The following is a 20526-nucleotide window of genomic DNA, read 5'->3' as shown; positions in this document are numbered from 1 at the left end:
AGTTGCCCTTGATAACGTGGCTTATTGGAGAATTGGTTCATTATAAACCTTTTATGAAGGCGAGAGAGAGAGAAGACATGGGAACATTTTCTGGAGATAAGCACCTCCAGGGATCTCAGAATGGCTGATATGTACGAATTGGCTTGAAGCCATAGCTTGAGTTATGACGGCTGTATCTGTAGTTATAGACAAGCAGAGGATGGTGAACTAGATTTATGCTGTTGGGCTCTACAATGGACAAGCCCGTTGTAGGCTATAGGTTATTATGAATCTGGTTTTGAAATCTTGTTGTAAGGGCATTAAGAGTAAATAGCAAAAACAAATTATAATAATAATGAAGATAACAAAAATAGTGATCATACCAATGTTACTTAAAAAACAGATGTTTGCCAGTTGGAGAACGAATTGACAGAATAGGAGAGGAGTGGGTTAAACCTCAGCTAGTCTGGGGGCAGGACGGTAAGGCATTATGGGAGTATTATTGTTAGCCAATAGGAATGAATGTTGGGGGTAGGTGGAATGGGTTCTTAAGCCTGAGAAAGGGGCTGGGTCAGCCTCTTCTGCTTTTGTCGTCCCACCCTCCCTCCCTACTGGTGGTGTTTGTTTTATGCTGTTGCGTTGGCTATTTTCGTGCTGTGGGTTGTCACGGTGTGGGTTGTGGCGGGAAAGAACGGCAAGTTAACATTTGTTGGATTAAAGAGTGGATTGGAGGTCATTTGGTTGTTGGTTTTAGGTGCGCTCTCCTTCATTGACTGGTATTACATCTGCTGGACCGCCTTCACGGGTGGCAGCCTCATCACCTTCACGGGTGGGTAGTCAGGATGGAGGTTGAGCGGATACCTATTGTTTGTTGGAAGGTTTACGTCAGTTCTGTTTTATAAGATAGTTATCTATGGGATAGGGTTGTTTAGCCGTTCTTTCTGGCCACCATATTTTAGTTTAATTATTCACAGTTAATGGTTCACTTAAATAAATAGCTAACAATTTCTGCCAAATTCAAGTCTCCGTGTCTTTATTTATTATAATTAAGTGTTAAGGTTATAGTTTATGTTACGGACAATCCTCAGACTATATGAGGTTTAATATGCAGAGCTCTTGTTGTGGATGACCGATGCACCCTCAACCCTGTCTCAGCCACTGAACTCTGTATCTCCTGATGTTTGGCTTCTCTGTAGTTTCCCTCACAAGTCCCTTTTATCCATAAAAGCTAATCCTTTTATTTTTTTTATGATTCACAGGTAGAGGCTTATTAAAAGACAGCTGTTAGGGCAATATCTGTGTAACTTGGAGCTTCCACAGCACAGAGGTTGAAAATGAATGCAAGTAGCCCTTTTCAGTGTTATTTATTTATTTATGTATTTTTTTAACCTGCTGACACAAAAATATCTCCTGACACTATCCCTTTACTTCCGGAATCAGAACTGGCCTATGTAATGCATACGCATGGTAACCAGGGCCAAAAGCACTGTATCCAAAGACACATCAGTCAGTTGTGAAGGAAACAAAACTGTATCCACCTCAGAAACAGGCCCATTGCCCTTCTCCAAAGTGGCTTTATTTTATTGGGCTATCACAGTGGCCGCAGTGAATGAGGCGGCCACGGGCATCACTACCCAGTCTTATAGTGAAAGACATGGCAGATTTATCCAAGATTGAAAAGATCTATCACCAACGGAAACAGATAGAGAAAGAGGTGGGGGCCCCAAACCAGTATCTTGCCTAGGGCCCCCCATGACAGGGGCATCTAATAGAGGAGGGGGTCATATGCAGTCTCCGTCAGGGCCCCCTCCTCTCTAGCTGGCAACACAGTGGGACTCTGAGCACTAGGGTACCAGAGTCCAGTTTTGCGCAAGCACATTAGAAAAATCTCTGGGAAAATGGCCGCCGCACCATTTTCCCAGAGATTTTTCTACTGGGCATGCGCAAAACTCCAGGAATATGGCCATTTTCCCGGTGATCTGTGCAGCTGCTGCCACCTACGCAGGAGTCTGGAGGGATAATTATTTTTAAAAAATGGGTGTAGGGTGTGCAGTGTGGGTCCCCCTGGCCCCCGGGAGTTATCTCCATTCCATTGCTTGATTGTATTACAGTTTTACCATACAACTCCGGAACATGAATTTACTTACATAGGGGGAGATGTATCAAAGCGTGGAGAGAGATACAGTACTGTATCAACCAATCGGCTCCAGTCATTTTTCAAACACAGCCATGACGGGGCTTTTCTGTGGCCAGTGCTAGCCATGGTCCCTGAGGGACATGATGTCATGCGGAGGGGACGGGGCAAGCAGCTTCAGGAATTACAGCCCTGACATCACTCAGGATGCTCCGGGGGGCTTTAAAAGCTGCACTGTGCATGTCTGGAGCTGCAGTGGCACTGCAACAGTGGTGCTGGCTGCAGGGATTCGTTCCAGGGCCCTGCGTTGTGTGCGGCGGCACCTCTCTCTTACCCCTAGTTATGGCACTGCTCTCCATTTTATCTCTCTCCCCCTTCCCCCTTCATTTCGGAAGGTATAACAAAAATAAATGTTCGCTATGGCAAGTAAGGGTCAAAATGCTCTTAATTGAGTGACTGATATGGTCCCGGAGTACTTTACTATAATGTATTCAGCTATATGGACTCCTATAATGGACTCAGATGAGAGCATAAAAATAAAATATAACTTAAAAATACTTTAAAATAAGTATTTAAAATCCGTAATATTCTCACTGTGTGTAATCCAATAGCAGCGCGTTTCGCAGATCACAGCCCACTTTCACAAGCAGCAGTCGACCCTTACGTGCAATAGTGAGCAGACTCTTTTTGTTATAGCTTACAGTATTACTTGTCCAAGAGTTGGTTTAATAAATGGCATTTATTAGGGTTACAGACAGCGCCGTGGATAATTTGTTATTTACGTATTCCCTCAGCAGTTATTTTGGGAGCTCCTTCTCTCCCCCGAGGCTGCAGACTTATTTACCCACATGTACCATTAAGGTGCCAACCTTAAAGCCTATTCCTACATATGTGTTTACACCACACACACTCAGATGTACCCACCTACCCATAAATCAACTGTGTTCAAGGCAGCAAGCTGGCACAGTGGATAGCATTGCTACCTCACAGTGCTGGTGTCACGGGTTCAGTTCAGCCACAGCCCCCATTGGTTTCTATGTTTCTATGGGGGGGGGGATGCATTGCTGTGAGATTCACCAACCTCTGCAATGTGCGGCATTCCTGACCTTGGCCCCCGTAGCTAACGTCATCTGAAGTTAGTTGGCTACACTTTGCAAGAATTAATGGGAAAGGTTTCCCCCTGGAACCCTCCCCGGAAATGGCCGCAACGTCAGTGGGGCCGCGCATGTGCAGGAGTCCCGCTTCCACTACGATGACACTGCGGGGATGAAACGGTTCTCAGTAATATATATGACTGGTGCAATGTGATTCTGGGTGCTACTGCTGTCTGTTATTTCTCTATTGCCTTATAGAAATGATAGGCAGTATATGATTGGTTGCTACGGGCAACAGCACCAATTCTCTGTTTTAGAAGCTTTAGTAAATTTACCCCTTAGAGATATGTTTACCCCGCACTACTGTCACTAATGTTAGTCCCTGCGTCCTATCATCGCCCCCCCCCCCCCCCCCCAATTTTTTTTTGCTGTCATATGGATTTCCACTTTTTCATAGATAAACCTTTTTAGGTTTTATAAACATATGTATATTTTTTTATTTTATATTTATATAAAAGAAATTAGTTACTTTTTTTTTCTCCTGGTTTTTGAAATACTATAAAATCAGTAATATTGTCACTGTGTTTTATCCAAAAGCAACACGTTTCGCTGATCGCAGCCATCTTTCTCAATCAGCAGTTAACCCTTACGTTTTTTTTTGGCAATTTTTATTTTCGACTTCTGTTTTTTAGATTTATATTGTTCTAAGTGTCTTGGTGCTTCCAGTCCCACCGCGCATGCACAAACCTGAAGAGACTGGCCTGGCAAAAGTGGCATGTTTGTTAACCCTTACTGCTCCGGGCCAGTATCTCCAAAACAGCTGAGGGGCGCAGGGCTGCCCTTCTTGATAAATTGGTCGATAGCTGACTTTGTATTCCCATGATAAGCAGCAATAATACTTTTTTGTTTTAATCGTACTTAAGCATAGTTACCTACTTTGCTGCCCCCTCCTCAGGGGCATAGAGGCCGTGGCCGGTGGGAAAGAGGGCTTCCAGAAGGTGTGGCATCATGGTCATGTCATCGTGGCTCCGCCCCTTGCTATATAGTGCAGAAAAAGCAGGCACTGTAGCTGGGGGTCGGGGCTACGATGATGCAATACAGTGCTGGGCCCCCTGGGTCCCTAGGAGCGGCTCGGGGGTGTACGGGCAGCCCACCTTTCCGGGGGGGGGGGGGGGGGGGATCCAGGAGCGCCACCCCATTTTTGGGAGCCTCCTGGCCGTTCCGGGAGGGTAGACAAGTATTTCCTGATGGCCGCATTATGTGTGGCACAAGAGTGAGGGAAAGGAATTTTAAAGGAAATCTTTAATGAAATGGCCCCGATTTCAGAGGTGGAAGCAGTGGCGATTTTACGCAAATGACCAATCTTTAAAGTCTGCGTCTGCGTCCCAGTAGTTACTGTATGGAGATGCAGAACGTATGTGGACACAGAAAGAGTGAATTTTAGTGGACGTATGTCGCTGACAGCGGCTGGATCTAATGAAGCAGAACTGCTCACACAGGAGGCCATGGTCCGACGGAGAAAAACTGCGCCTGATGTAGAGTTGACGCAAGTTCCAATGGTGAGACCGATGGTGCACCTAAAGGCACTCCGAGACGGATTTGCACCTCAGCCGGTGGGCGTGTCAGTATGACGTTCATCAGCCGTGGCATTAACATAATGATGCAGCTACGTCCCCATAACCCTCCACCTGCGCAGCCCCCAGGCTTAGTGGTATGCGAATGATAGATCCAGAGACTAGGTCAAGACCATATGGTTGACAGGTACAAAAGATCGACGGTGCTTAAGGTCGACAGGTTAAAATGCTTGACGTGACAATGTTTGACATACAAATGATCAACACGTTTTTTTTTTTTTTTGGTCTTTTCATATTTTCCTAACATTTGCTTGATTTACTATCCATGTGGACTACGGTTGGGAATAGTAACCTGCTCGAAGCAAGGACGCAAGTCCGTGAGGGGAGATTTAACCAAAAAAACTTGAAAAAACTTGCGTTGACCTTTTGCTCCTGTTGCATTAACCTCTGACCTTTTATCTGTCAACCTTTTGATATATATATAAAACTTCTTTCTCCTTCTGAAAACTGTTTTCCTCACTTCTATCATCTCTCTTTCCAGCATACGCCACTTGTTCCTCTGCTTCATGTGATGCCTCAGTGATACCCTTCTCTATGTGCCTGGGGCTTCTCTGTGGCAGCCCACATGCAGAACAATGCGGAGCAGCATGACTGCTTCCTCTGTAGGTGAATGCTCGTCTCTCCCTCCTAATGACCCGTCTTCTTTGTCTCTCTCCGTTACTGCCTGTCTCTCTGATGTGCTGGGATGGGAACGTGTCATTCCCTATCCTGCGTACAGATAAAGAGGGTCAATCTGCTTGAGGGGCATAAATGAGAAATAAACCTAAACCGTGGACGTCTTGATTGCTCTCTTTAAGTATTTATTAATGTGGCCACCACTTTGCTGTGTGTCCAGCGAGGGAGATTGTTGCACGGCCCCTCCCCATCCAAAACTGATGTACTCGCCTTTCCACTGGGGCAGATGCCTCTAGAGCTGGGATGGGAGCAGCCTGAGGGTTGGAGAAAGAAGAGGAGGAGGGGGTAGCATCATCCCACTCAGAGTGCTAGCAGTGGCAGACTGTACAGAGAGCTATGAGCAGTGGGGAGAGGTAGTACACAGAGAGAGGTGACCTCCTGGATAATGGGGTGGCCGGGGTCCTGCTTGGATGCTACAATGATTTTGGAAACTGTGCGTCCCATCTGCTGGTTGCTGGCAAGCATCTTCCTCGTCATTATCCCCGGCACAGTGACCTCGTGCCCCGAGTACTGCAGGTGTTACGGGACCCTGATCCAGTGCCTGGAACCCAACACCATCACCAACATCTCTCTGTTTCGAGACGTGGAGAACATCACCGAAGCGTAAGTCTCACCTATTCCCTCTTGTCGGTATTCACTTTGGAGACTTAGAAGGGGGGGGGGGGGAGATTTATCAAAGATTGGAGAGAGATAAAGTGGAGAGAGACGGCTACAACTATGGATGAGTCTGCAGAAGTTTTGTAGCAGAAGTTTGTCTCTGAGAGCAAATAGTGAGACAGGGAGGAATAGATGATCGGAGCAGTGCCTGTTGTACCTGACCGTGCTCTCATGGACCTATACATACAGCAGACACTGACTTGATATATCCGTGTGTGCTGGCATGCCATGTTGTACTGTAGCATACCTCCAACATGACCCTCTCCAGGAGGGACACAATGCTCTGCTCCTGTGCTTTTCTCTTAATGTATGATTGCCGGCACCTGTGTTGAACAAGTTATTGGGTAAGAAAGGTGTTTCAGCACAGGTGCTGGCAATCATAGAGTAAGAGGGAAGTCCAGGAGCAGAGCATTGTGTCCCTCCTGGAGAGGGTCAGGTTGGGAGGTATGCAGTAGGTATAGGCAGGTGGACAGACACATACAGCTCTGTGAAAAGTATATACATAAGGTGGAACATAAAGGTACGCGCTCGATTAAGATAAGGATCCAAAACATGAAAATGAGGTAACTGCCCCAAAGAGCTTACAATCTATAGATAAATTGATATGATCCAAAACATGGAAATGAGGGTACTCCAAAGAGCTTACAATATATAGATAGATTGATATCTATAGATTGCTATGAGATGGATGAGGAAAGTTGTTCTGTGGCATATTGGAATTTCATCTGGAGTACACCCTTCACGTGTAAGACACAGAATTTCACACATTTTATTCTTCTACCCCGCCGGACTCCTCATCACACCCCACCGCAGAGCATATAGGCACAGCTGTTGCCCCAGCTCAATTCATAGACTATGGCACAATGTAGAAATCTGTTCCGCGTAGTGGCGAAGGAAGAGAGAGATTGTACAGATGGAACGCGGAACCCTCTGCGGAGCGGCACCATCCAAGTTACATAAAACTTTCACTGTAACAGCTAGAAAGTGAGATATTCTATCTATCTATCTATCTATCTATCTATCTATCTATCTATCTATCTATCTATCTATCTATCTATCTATCTATCTAGAAAAACACACTTTGCCATTCAGCTGACTGCTAGGAAATGAAATTGAATTTGGTTGAACACATGAGAAAGTTTCTATATCTGTATTTTGTTGCTGTTCTAGGTACACGGAGACAGGGATAACATTTAGTCAGTGACCCTTCCTCTGACATCTACACGCTCTCCTGTCTGTTTACACGTCTGTCACAGCACAGAGATAGCAGTCTAAAGGTGCGTACATACGATGTGATATCGCATACCATCTGGCTGATATCGGCCGGCTCGTTGTGATATTGTATAGTGTGTACACACGATACAGGATACGACGCGCAATCCCACGGGTCGTTTCCTGAATCGCACATCGGCCGTCGGCCGAATGCAGCATGGCCACGCTCCTCCCCTCGTCCGACATTGGTAAGTGTGTATTCACTGACCGATGTCGGATCCCGTCGCGGATGGCATCGCATGGTTTGCAATGTCGTCCTAATGTGTACATAAGCCTAAAGGGTTTATCCAATTAGCCACAAGTTAATTTGTGAAGTGACGTGTATGCCGCACTTACGGTGCCGCCGGACTCGCAGATTTTTGTTATGGAGTTCCCTAGGGCTGAGTCTGGGGTAATATCGGGACACAAGGGGGGGATGTGCTACAGGTGCTGGCATTTCTAGACCATTGCAACAGCAACTCGCCCCCTTCACGGCTAATTATATTGACCTCTAAGCCATACCGCCCAACATGACCCTCTCCAGGAGGGACACAATGCTCTGCGCCGGGACTTTCCGCTTAATGTATGATTGCCGACACCTGTGTTGAACAGGTTAATGGATAAGAAAGGTGTTTCAGCACAGGTGATGGCAATCATACATTAAGAGGGAAGTCCAGGAGCAGAACATTGTGTCCCTCCTGGATAGGGTCATGTTGGGAGATAAGCCTAAGCCATACTTTCCTAGCTGACCCTCTCCATGAGGGAGAAAATGCTCTGTTCCTGGACTTTCCTGGTAATGTATGATTGCCATCACCTGTGGTGAGCTAGTTAATTGATAAGAAAGGTGTTTCACCACAGGTGATGGCAATCATACATTACCAGGAAAGTCCAGGAACAGAGCATTTTCTCCCTCATGGAGAGGGTCAGGTAGGCAAGTATACCCTAAGGTGTAAGCGCACCCCTCTAACATGACCTCTTCCCAAGGTACACAGTGCTCTGCTCCTGGGCTTCCCTCTAATGTAGGATTGCCGTCACCTGTGCTGGACTAGTTACTTAATCAGAAAGGTGTTTCACCACAGGTGACGGCAATCATTAATTAAGAAGGGATCTCAGGAGCAGAGCGTTGTGTACCTGATGGATAGGGTCCTGTTGAAGGGCCTGTAAATGACCCCCTGGAGTCAGACATCACTTTATCCTCTGAAATAGGTATTTTACACTCCGAAGCGATTCAGGTGTTTCACTCATGCACAATGAGCCTGTTCTGTTTATATAGTTTGCAGGTAGTAATACCTTTGGTTGGATCAAATTCTACCTGCTCAGCGAAACTACATTCTTCACAGCAGATTGGTGTGATCATGTTCTTCATGTAAAAGTTGTCTGATTGTTAATTGCGTACTCTCCTACCATGTCACAATACTTACAGGCACCTTTATTTTTATTGTTAACATTGTTTAAAGTAATAATAAAATCTCTGCTGAAAATTATCTGCAGGAACAGAGTTTTCTTACTGACTGCAGAAGGAAAGTAAGGGTTCAGTCCTGGTGTTTTATGTATGAGAGACTTTGCAATAGAAATACATATATTTGTACAGTACAACAAGATTTGCTGCGCTGTATAAGAAACTGTAAATAATAATTATAAATATATATATATATATATATATATATATATATATTCAAATGAGAAGTTATTTACTTTGAAAGGGTGAGCAGTTCAAACACTAAAAAAAGATGGGTTTCTCTATAGAGTACAAAGTATTTTGGGGGTGCAGGGTTTTGCACAGATACCCATATAGGGTGCAATTGTTAATATTCATGAATTTAAGGTGCAAGTTATCAAACAGCTGTTGCAGCCGATGTGAGAATCTGTACCATGAAACGACCCTGTTGTAGATCTATGTAACGCAGAACTCAGTGGCAGAACATTCTGCAACACCACATACTGTAGCATTGTCACAGATGTACTATGCATGTCACATATAAGCAGGGGTATCTCCAGGGCTGCTGCAAGGTATGGCACTTGGGGTAATGGCAAAACGTGGTGACAGTAATAACAAGTAGCCAATAGCGACTTACCGTCATTTTTAATTGCAACGTTATTACTGTAATACAGGTTGAGTATCCCTTTTCCAAAATGCTTGTGACCAGAAGTATTTTGGATATCGGATTATTCCGTATTTTGGAATAATTGCATACCATAATGAGATATCATGGTGATGGGACCCAAGTCTAAGCACTGAATGCATTTATGTTACATATACACCTTATACACACAGCCTGAAGGTCATTTAATACAATATTTTTTAATAACTTTGTGTACATTGAGCCATCAGAAAACAAAGGTTTCACTATTTCACTCACTCAAAAAATTCTGTATTTCGGAATATTCCGTATTTTGGAATATTTGGATATGGGATACTCAACCTGTATCAATATATTGCCCATTTATAGTCCCACACAGCCCCCAACACCCTGGGACACCCCCCACTTACTCCCTATATTCCAGAGTGATCCCCTTAGTGAGGACAGTTTGGTTTCTTATGGGCTTCTGACACTGACAGAAAGCAGTAAATAATTCAGAACACAGCAGAAATAAAACATGAATAAATCATATATAAAACATTTTTTTTTATTGTACAGTAAATTCTTCCTGTAGGGCAATGTCCTTTATGTCCTGTAACCTATCATATTAGAAGTACTGGATTGTTGAACTGTATTATATATTTTATTACCCGTTATTTATATAGCATTCACATATCTCGCCGCAGCACTTTACAGAGAGTATTTGGCCATTCACTTCAGTGCCAGTGAACTTACAGTCTAAAATTCCTTATCATATGTACACATACGCACTAAGACTAAAAAAAAAATTAAGGGAGCCAAGTAACCTACCAATATATTTTTAATTTGTGGGAGGAAACCGGAACACCTGGTTGAAACTCGCACAAGCACAGAGAGAACATACAAACTCCACACAGGCCATGTCCTCGGTGCTTTGAGGCACATTGAGAAATGCCCTTTTTCTTGCAAGTTTACTAACAGATCATGCAATAATTAATTCCATTAGGTATAAAATATATACGTATTATTTGAACAATCCAGAAACGATGTTGAGCATTTATAACAGTGTTTATAACGCAGGGTCACTACTGCGCATCCCGTCTTTAATGGCCTCATCCCGCCTAATGACAAGGCTCTCCTGCTGGGACTTTATTATTAATGGTCTGCCTTGAAAGGGAGTTCCGGCAGTTAGACGGAGTGATGGATGGCCTCCCAGTGTGTAGTGTTTGTGCTACAATAGAAGCTCCTTCAACATCAGTTAGAGATTGAGCAGAAACAGGACCTTGCTAGAATATGTGTTAGACCATCGATGCTGCTTAGCACATTGTCAAATAAAATAAGTCCTAGAAGTACATATTACCCAGGCACGAGACGGGGGCTAATGCAGGTTCCTGAATGTATGGACCTTTAAATTTCCACTATACGGCATAGTGGGGGTCATTCCGAGTTGATCGCTAGCTGCTGTTGTTCGCAGCGCAGCGATCAGGCTAAAAATCGGCACTTCTGCGCATGTGTATGCACCACAATGCGCACGCGCAATGTACAGGTACAAAGGCATTTGTTGTTTTGCATAGGTTCTAGCGAAGTTTTCAGTCGCACTGACGGCCGCAAGAAGATTGACAGGAAGGGGGCGTTTCTGGGTGTCAACTGACCGTTTTCAGGGAGTGTTTGTAAAAACGCAGGCGTGTCTTAAAAAACGCAGGCGTGGCTGGGCGTTTGCTGGGCGGGTGTATGACGTCAAATCCGGACACGAATAGGCTGAAGTGATCGCAAGCGCTGAGTAGGTTCTCTGAAATTGCACAAACTTTTTTTGCAGAGCTCGGCTGCACATGCGTTCGCACTTCTGCTAAGCTAAAATACACTCCCCAGTGGGCGGAGGCATAGCGTTTGCACGGCTGCTAAAACTAGCTAGCGAACGATCAACTCGGAATGACCCCCAATGTCTGTACAACAGTAAAAGATATGTCAAATTTGCACATGTCAGTAAGGTCATACTGGAGCTCAGTAAAAATATAACTGCCCGCCCTCACTATTAAACTGCACACAGATAATATTATTACTAAATGCAACTCAGAATATTGTTAAAGCTTTGGAAAAGATTCATATGTTCCTAATTAACAACAAAAATATTCCCGGATAATGCCAGCTCAGGAAAAATTCTGCACCTAGGAATTGTGTGGAAGGGTATGCAATTGACCCTATTCTAGGAAATGAGAATATTTTATTTATCATGCTAAATAATATTATTATGACGATACCAAAAAAATGACTAGAGATGTTCAAATTGGTCAATCCTGTTTGTGATTCATTTGAATTTGCCGGGCGTGAGGGCCTCAGACTAGTACGATTGTGTTTCTTGGCGCAGATTTATTTAGGCTCATCCGTCTCGCCTTCATTTGTGTTGCTATATGTAAGGTTTGTTTCATGCAGTTTATTCGGGAGACTAAAAAATAAATTTGCTTTTGCTTGTTGGAGCATAAATGGTTACTCTCTATAGTATTTTTTCCCCAGATATTTGGCTACGTTGGATTTTAAACAACGAATAATATTGCGTTCGTTATTTGGAGTTCCAGTGTGGTGCTCATGTGTATGTCGAACAGGGTCAATTGTACGCTTGCGAGCAGGGCCCTCCTACCTCTATGACTGTTTGTTATTACCCAGTTTTGTTTTATCATTGTTACCAATTGTAAAGCGCAACGGAAATTTCTGCGCTATATAAGAAACTGTTAATAAATGATAATAAATAAAGTCAAACATCATCGAACCATCTTAAACGTGGTCAAAACTGTCTATGGTCTATCCAGAGGGTGTTTTTGTGATTTTTATTTTTTATTTTTTTATTTTTGAGCTGGTTTTACAAAACTGATTAAGGACCACAAATTTCAGCATCTCTAAAAATTATTATTTATTTCTAAGTGTATATAGATTGCCACAATATTTAAAGGGTGATACAACCCCTAAAGTAGTAGCTTCTCCTCATTTAGTAGGTTGGTGTATTTATTAGCAATGTGTGGGAATTGTGTTTTTTTTTTAATTATTATTATTATTATTATTATTATTATTATTATTATTATTATTATTATTATTATTATTATTATGTCTTAATTTAAGGTTCTTAGTCAACCACAGGGACAATTTACTAACTCTGTATCTATTAATTGATGTTTTAGATTTGGTCAAGCTGCAAGCATACCCTTATCCCACAATTTGTCCGTACTGTATGATCATAACACTGCACCCAGAATGTGTCATATTTGAAATATCTGACGACGCCTGGGTAATGTTGATATTATCCAATGACAGGATGATTACTTTTAAGAGACTTGAATGCTCTCCCATATTGTAAAATTAATTCTACATATGAGATCTATATGTGAGGCTGTGATAACTCCTTTCTCTGGTGCCTTGGCTTAACCCAATTTAAGAAGCCGTGAAAAGCCTAGTAGAGATGTGTGCTGATCCCCATGTATTGGTTTTGGATTTGGATTCATCTTTGTGTTTTTGTTTTTGTTTTACAAAACCACTCTCATGTGTTTTGGTTTGGATTCAGATTACTGTTCGCGTTAAAATGGATTTTAAAAAAATGATCATCATTGATAAAAATCGATACATTTTTTTGGGGGTAAAACCAACTAAAATCATGTAATTTTTGAAATCCAAAACCCAAAATTTGGATTTTAAATCTGAGTTGTGGGAAAATCTGAATCGGAACTCTGGGGGTAATTCTGAGTTGATCGCAGCAGGAATTTTGTTAGCAATTGGGCAAAACCATGTGCACTGCAGGGGAGGCAGATATAACGTGTGCAGAGAGAGTTAGATTTGGGTGGGTTATTTTGTTTCTGTGCAGGGTAAATACTAGCTGCTTTATTTTGACACTGCAATTTAGATTGCAGATTGAACACACCCCACCCAAATCTAACTCTCTCTGCACATGTTATATCTGCCCCCCCCCCCCCCCCTGCAGTGCACATGGTTTTGCCCAATTGCTAACAAAATTCCTGCTGCGATCAACTCAGAATAACCCCCTCTGTTCTGATCGGATCTCTTCGGGAGATCAGGACCTGATTTTGGTTTGGTTTGGAATCTACAGAATTCGGAAGGATTCAGAGTTCTGTAGAGCTGAACCACACGTCTCTAGTTTTTTGTTTCTGTTTTTGGGATGGTGTTACCTATACCCGGTAATGGCGGACCAGTCAAGCTGTGTAGTTTTCTCTGGTGCTCCAAGAGGGCCCTCTGATTGTTAGATAATACAGCAATATGACTATGAGTGATACATGATATTGTCATTGAACCACCAAGGCAGATGTTTCCCCGTTAAACATTTTCCTAGTATTAGAGCTGAGGTAGGAGAGAGAGCTCCCTACACTCTACTAAGTTACAATTTATTTCATATATAAGTATGTTGGAAGCCACAATATTTCCTTATCAGTATTACAGGAGCATCACATGTGCTGAAGGAGGACCCTGCTCTTTCCAGTAATTCTTAACAATTCGCTTTCCGCTCACCTCCATTCTCTCCTTAACACTTGCGTTACCTCAGCTCTGTGCACTTCTGTCCTCACTAAGACAACAACAAGTGACTAGGTCCCAGAAGAACTGCACCCTCATCTTCTGAAATACTTTGTGCTGCTATGAACATTCCTTTGCTCTTATTGGCTACACTTTGTGTTTTTGCCCTAGTCCCCCTAATGTCTTAATGTGCTTGGATAACAACCTAAAGACCTCTTGGTGCATTTCCCTGCTCTCCCGGAGCAGGAAAATGTCGGAAGACAGTCGGCTATCCACCCCGATCCACCCACTTCCTTAGAGACGTGTGCGGTCAGGGTCGCTATGGCCAATATACTGTATTCCTTCATTGTGGTCCTTCCCCGCACTGCACTATATTGAGAATCGCTACCTGGATGGACTCCTCCAGCTACTCCTGGGGTTCCCAGATAAAGAGTGGCCAAGTATGGCTCCTTGTCACAAAAAGAGTTAAAGTGTCTCCTAGCAGAGCAAGGGTTAACCTGCCCTTCCCTCTGTCCCTGTCTCTCCCCCTCCTGTTCTGTTCATCAATTTAGCTGTAAACTGTCTAGAAATACACTGAGAGTTATGTCAGACTTCAGAGCCCGGGTCCCTGGAGAGACAACGCAAACATACAAGAAGTTATGATAACACCTTGATGACAGGAAATATAAAAAAAAAATAAAAATAAAAATCAAAGTTTGTTACAGATATGGTCAGTGGGGTAGAGAACCGGTGGGAGAATTAGCAGGGGGGATAGATGTTATGATATGTCAGGCTGTGTTTTCCAAGGAGAAAGTATTCACTATACCCGCTGACAAAGTAGAAAGGTGCTTATATTGCAGCTATTTACTGTTCTGTGTCAGACACATCATAGCAGTGTAATAACGCAATGTTATACAGTGACTGCACAGACTTATCGCGCCAGCGCTGCAGCACAGCCGATGCCCCGATATATATATATCGGTGGATCTGGCTGTGTGTGTACGTGCGGCCCACCGACCACCCGTACACTAGCCGCAGGGACGATCGCCACAGCTGGGCGAGTAAATTTAAGTGTCTGTCCAGCTGTGATGTGAGGACTTACATATCGAGCAGCCAATTGGTAAGTGTATATGCTTATCTGAATCGGCCACTCGGCCAGCGTGACAGTAAGTCTGCCCTCAAGTACTGTGTATCCACCTTAAGAGTAATTTAAGGTAGTCATGGGTATACTGTGATGTCATGGGCTTTTTTTGCTGCGAACGGAGTTTATTTCATGTAGAATCAGCGTTTCTGCGAGGGGCATCACATTGCATATTCTGGCGGTAGGGGGTGGACTGACCTGGGCGGCGTTCTAAGTATAGTCTAGGACGTCTGTCAGCATGCTGATTGGTGGATGGCTGGAGCTATCCACCAATCATAGTGCTGACAGCCGTTCACTGTATGGAAGCATGTGGAGAGACGGCACGGGACCACAGGAGGGATAACTTATGATTTATTTATTTTTTAATTTCCATGAATGGGTGGATAGGAGCCCCAGTACATTGCTTTGCCCAGGGCCTACAATGCTGTTAAGTGCAGAGGGCACAGTGATTTGCTCCACGCTCATTGAGCTGCTTAGCTCCACCCCCCTCCCTTATTGGCTCATCACTTTCCCCCGCCTCCCCATTGCACCCTTATTTGATTGGCCCGATGGGTCTCACAGAATAGATGCCGTGCATTTGATGCATATGATGCCCATGAATGGTTTCGTGCAATCGATATAAAGCAGCAATGGCACCATTGGTGGAGACCAACACTTGTGATGGCCATCCCTACACTTAGGGTCCGACTTTATTTTACGTATAATATTTATGTATTTTATTACAACTAAATCAATGGAAGTTTGGAGAGCCAAAAATCGGTACAGACCATAAAAAAAGGTACTGTACCTGTCAAAAAGGTGCAGCTGGAGGGTATGGAAAAGACCAATGTACAGTACTCAGGAAAAGGGCACAGGTGCACAGAAAAAAAAGGCACAGGTGCTCGGGGAAAATACGCAGGTGCTCAGGAAAAAGGCGCAGGAGCTCAGAAGAAAAGATGCCGGTGCTCAGGAAAAAGTGCAGGAGCTCCGGAAAAGGGCGTAGATGCTCAGGAAAAAAAGTGTAAGTGCTCAGAAAAAAGGTGCAATTCCTAAGAAAAACATGCTCAGGAGTTCAGAAAAAAAGGTGCAAGAGCTCGGGGAAAAAAGCGCCAGTACTCAGAAAAAAAGGCGTAGGTACTCTGGAAAAAAGATGCAGATTCTCTGGTAAACAGGCACAGCAGCTCAGAGTAAAAGGTGAATCTGTGGGGCAAATGTATTAAGCCTGGAGAAGTGATAAAGCAGTGACAAGTGCAAGGTGAAAACCCATCAGTCAATCGGCTCCCAACTGTCATTTTTCAATCTGTAATGATTGGCTGGTGCGTTATCACCTTACACTTATCACTACTTTATCACTTCTTTATCCCTTTACCAGGCTTAATACATCTGCCCCTGTGTGCCTGAATAGATTAGTTATTAAGATTTATTAGGTAAGGGTAATAAATAGACTCATACAGTAAGTGTCAGGGAAATATGAAAGTGGAGCCTGTGCTGAAAACTATTCCAGTGACTGCACCGTCAGAACCAATAAAGCACCTGCAAGTACTATACCCGGCCGTCATCCTCTATTATATCAAAGAAAGACGGGAACAGCACTCTTCCCAAGTGCCAAGGTCTCTATGACCCTCCCCCCTCCCCATTTGCCACCTAGTCCCAGGTGTGGGCCGTACCCACGGGGAGAAGCAGAAGGTTACATTCCTAGCCTGATTGCCCATGTTGCAGCAGAATAGGGTGTGATAATGACTGAAAGCTTTTAAGAGTGCTGACCACAGATCACCACAGGGGTTTGGTTACCTATTCCCTCAGGGCCCCCTGTGATTGGCACCAGAGAAGCAGTCAAGGACTGGGACATCGGTCAGGGCTGTCCAATCACACATTTTGTACTTCGCTGGTGTTCTGGCCCTAGGACAGTATATTTTCAGTGGCTAAAGGGTTAATTGAAATAAACAGAGCAGTGGCTTTTATGTTGTAATGGGAAAAGGGGGGGATTGTATATCTGCGCACATGTTCCGCTGCATAGTGGGAGCTATCAACTTACTGAGCTTCTAAGTGTTTTTGTCTTGTTTATACATCTACATATCTGCACGATGACAGATTAATTCCTGTCATAGCAGGAAGGATGGAGTCTACATTGGTTGAAATGTAACTTTATGTTAGTAAATATGTATTTGGTGAAAGTCCCGAGAGTACTGCCTATTTATCTCATATGTGTGTGATACAGTGTGTGTATACAGTATATTAGAGATGTGCGGTCCGGTTCTCCAGAGCCCACCTTCATTTTATAGATCCGAACTGAACCAAAACCTGGCCCAGAGTCCTGGTTTGGATCTCCCCGCGGTTCGAAATTCAGATTTTAAATCCAAATTTTTGGGTTTTGAATTTTGTGTCGATAGCAAAAATCATTATTATCATTTTGTATAAAAAAAAAAAATTCAGATCCAAAACCAAAACGAGTGAGGTGGTTCGTGCAGAAGCAAAACCCTCAGACGAATTTGAACTAATATATATATATATATATATATATATATATATATATATATATAATTATGGTAGCTGTGCCTGGTATTGGTGTGAGTATTGTGTTCAGAGGAGGTTAGCGGCCATTTTGATCTGGACACCCGGGGTGTCTGATCACTTACATCCCTGCATACATCTCTCAGTAGCCTCAGTCACGGTAACGTATCAGGTAAACCATTAACCTATAACCTGTCACTTTCCTGTCCTCACCCCGCCACTTCAACCAATACACCAACATCAAAACATGGCAGGCTTAAAAAGAACCGACCAGGGGTCCATTTTAATGTAGGACCGTCAAGCTGAAGGTATCCCTCACTCCAGACAAAATGGAGGCCAGGTTGCCTTTCAGCGTCATAATTAACCTATCCACTCCCAGAATTAAATTGTTCATTAGAATGAAGAGACCTCTGTTGGAGAAATTTAGACAGCTCCACTTTCCATCTTCATGGGCCCAGCCCCAGGAGGGGATGGTATTGATTTTCCATACACAGGCAACATTTCTCTTGGCATATTATTTAATGGATGTCCCCGGGGGCTAAGTTCATTAATGATCTGTTTAGAATCCCCCCTCCCCCTCTCCTCATCTAGTATGAACCCAGTGAGGTGCGAGGTGCGGCGGCCTGTCGCTAAGGCTGTTAACGTGCAGCTGTCACATATCATCTGATGACTGTCCATCTAATTACACATAAAAAATCTGTTTGTCGATGACCCGCAGCCCTGGATCAGAAATAGGTCAACAGTTAGTGTCTGAGGGAGACAGAGGGCATGCTGCGTGTCTCCGTTCAGGAGGCGGGAAGCTGAAAAGGAAAGCTTCATATCATTGGGGGACATTCTGGCCTGATCGCACGCTGCCGTTTTTCGCAGCGCGGCGATCAGGTCACTACTGCGCATGGGTATGCACCACAATGCGCAGGTTTGTCGTACGGGTACAAAGCAGATCGTTGCTGGCCGATGAATTTAACGAAGAATCCATTCGCACAGCAATTCCGGGACTGGACAGGCGGAAGTGATCGCAGCGGCTGAGTAAGTTCAGACCTACTCAGAAACTGCATAAAATGTTTTTGTACCGCTCGGCTGCACATGCGTTCGCACACTTGCAAAGCTAAAATTCACTCCCCAGTGGGCGGAGACTATGTGTTCGCACGACTGCAAAATGTAGCTTCCGAGCGATCAACTCAGAATGACCCCCATTGTTCTCCGTTCAGGGAAATACAGTAAAGCTGGGTGCACAATGGAGGCCATTCCGACCCTATCGCACGCTGCAGTTGTTCACAGCGCAGCGATCGGGTCGGAACTGCGCATGCGCTGGCATGCAGTACGCCGGCGCATGCCAGATGGTCGTTGTTACCTAGCGATCGCCTCTGCCTGATTGACAGGCAGAGGCGGTCACTGGGCGGGAGGGGACAGCACGGCAGCGTTTGGCCTCTGTTTTTGGGGCGTGGTCTGGCCAACGCAGGCGTGGCAGGACCGTGCGGAGGGCTAGCCGCAGCGGCTGTGTGACGTCACATGCAGCCACTGCAACCCGAGGCAGCGATGAGTAACTCCCGGCCAGCCGCTGGAGCTGCCCTGGCCGGGAGTTACTCTTCAAGTACAAAAGCATTGACGCTGTGCGATGCTTTTGTACTTGTGGGGGTCGGGGGCAGGCCTGACATGCGGGCGGACTAGCCCTGTGCTGGGCGTCACCCCGCATGTCTGGGAGGGTGGTATTCATGTGACCGCCGGTCAGCTGACCGACCGTCACATGACCTCCTCCACGAGTCCGACGGCTCACTATCCCGATGGTTGGCATGCCGACCAACAGGGACTATTTCCACTCGTGGGTGTCCACGACACCCATAGAGTGGGAATAGAACCCGTGGCGAGCGCAGCGAGCCCGCAAGGGGCTTGCTGCACTCACCCCTCCCCGCCGGGATCCCGGCGTCGGTATGCTGCCGGGATCCCGGCGTCGGTAAGGTGACCGGCGGTCAGGAGACCGCCGGTCACCAGTACTACACCCGTCTGGGAAGATGATCGTAGCTGTGCTAAATTTAGCACAGCTACGATCAACTCAGAATGACCCCCAATATACCATGCATAAAAAGTCTCAGTAGTTCCACAATAACGTCCTACGCACACTCTCCACCATCACATGCTTATTTCATTTGTACACATGGGTGTTATAACAGACGAATGAGCGCGCCGTGTAATATTCAGCGAGGAGTGCCGCAGTCAGTGCAGCTCCTCCTATCACAAGATGCACCATGCTTAACCCTAAGATCATACTTACAGTGCCTACATTATCTCAAAGGGATCCTGGGGGTTCCAGGAGGAAGGTGTGCGCTCCTTCTGTGATCCTGGGAGAACTCAGAATTGTACGTTGTGAGAATAGGTGTAATCTTTTGGTAAGAATAAGCAAGTTTGGTATAGGTGCCACCGAATGGAGGCGCTCACCCATGCACTTCCTGTAGAAACCACCTGGTGGCGCTCACCATGTACAGAAACTGTGTTCACTCAGCCTTCGCCCTCGGAAGGGACCACCTGTTGCATACCTATACTGCCTCATTGTGTTCCCCCACCACTCTTCCCTGGTCACATGCAGTGTAAGTGTGGCTCCAGCACTGTTCTTGTAACAGGCCTACTCAATTCATAACTCTCCCCAGCCCCAATCGCCAGGCTTTGCTTGCGATTATGATGCATATGTTGTTGGAGTTGGCAATCCTTATGTCCTGGCATAGGAAATTCAGTTTATCAACTCCCCCCACAATAGCTTTTCTGCTTTCACCTTCCCAAGATTATGTGGGGTTGGGTATGATATATACGCCTGCCCTCCCAGCAGGGGAGGGAGAGAGGGACAAAGGGGACACCCGTACTGGGCCCCAAGGGTCAGAGGGACTCCAAGGATCAGGAGCACAAAAAACGTGCCCATAGCACATGAGCAATC

General features: G+C 44.9%; 1 protein-coding gene across 3 annotated transcripts in view; it reads left to right on the top strand.

Moving 5' to 3' along the window:
* Positions 1-20526, top strand: part of NTRK1 (neurotrophic receptor tyrosine kinase 1) — a 138501-nt gene that overhangs the window by 10531 nt on the left and 107444 nt on the right. The window contains exon 1 of one of the 3 annotated variants that reach the window (XM_063947117.1): positions 5740-6119. The exons of 1 other annotated variant lie outside the window; for it this stretch is intronic. In XM_063947117.1, the coding sequence (XP_063803187.1) occupies positions 5902-6119 (218 nt within the window). In that variant the 5' untranslated portion in view covers positions 5740-5901. Of the gene's footprint in view, positions 1-5739; positions 6120-8515; positions 8631-20526 lie in introns of those variants that run through there. One more of the 3 variants, XM_063947119.1, reaches the window with a different exon arrangement.

This window comes from Pseudophryne corroboree, chromosome 12 (genome assembly GCF_028390025.1).
Source record: "Pseudophryne corroboree isolate aPseCor3 chromosome 12, aPseCor3.hap2, whole genome shotgun sequence".
NCBI classification, from domain to species: Eukaryota; Metazoa; Chordata; class Amphibia; order Anura; family Myobatrachidae; genus Pseudophryne; species Pseudophryne corroboree.
Note: the sequence above shows the minus strand (reverse complement) of the source record. Positions and strands in the feature narration are given on the sequence as shown.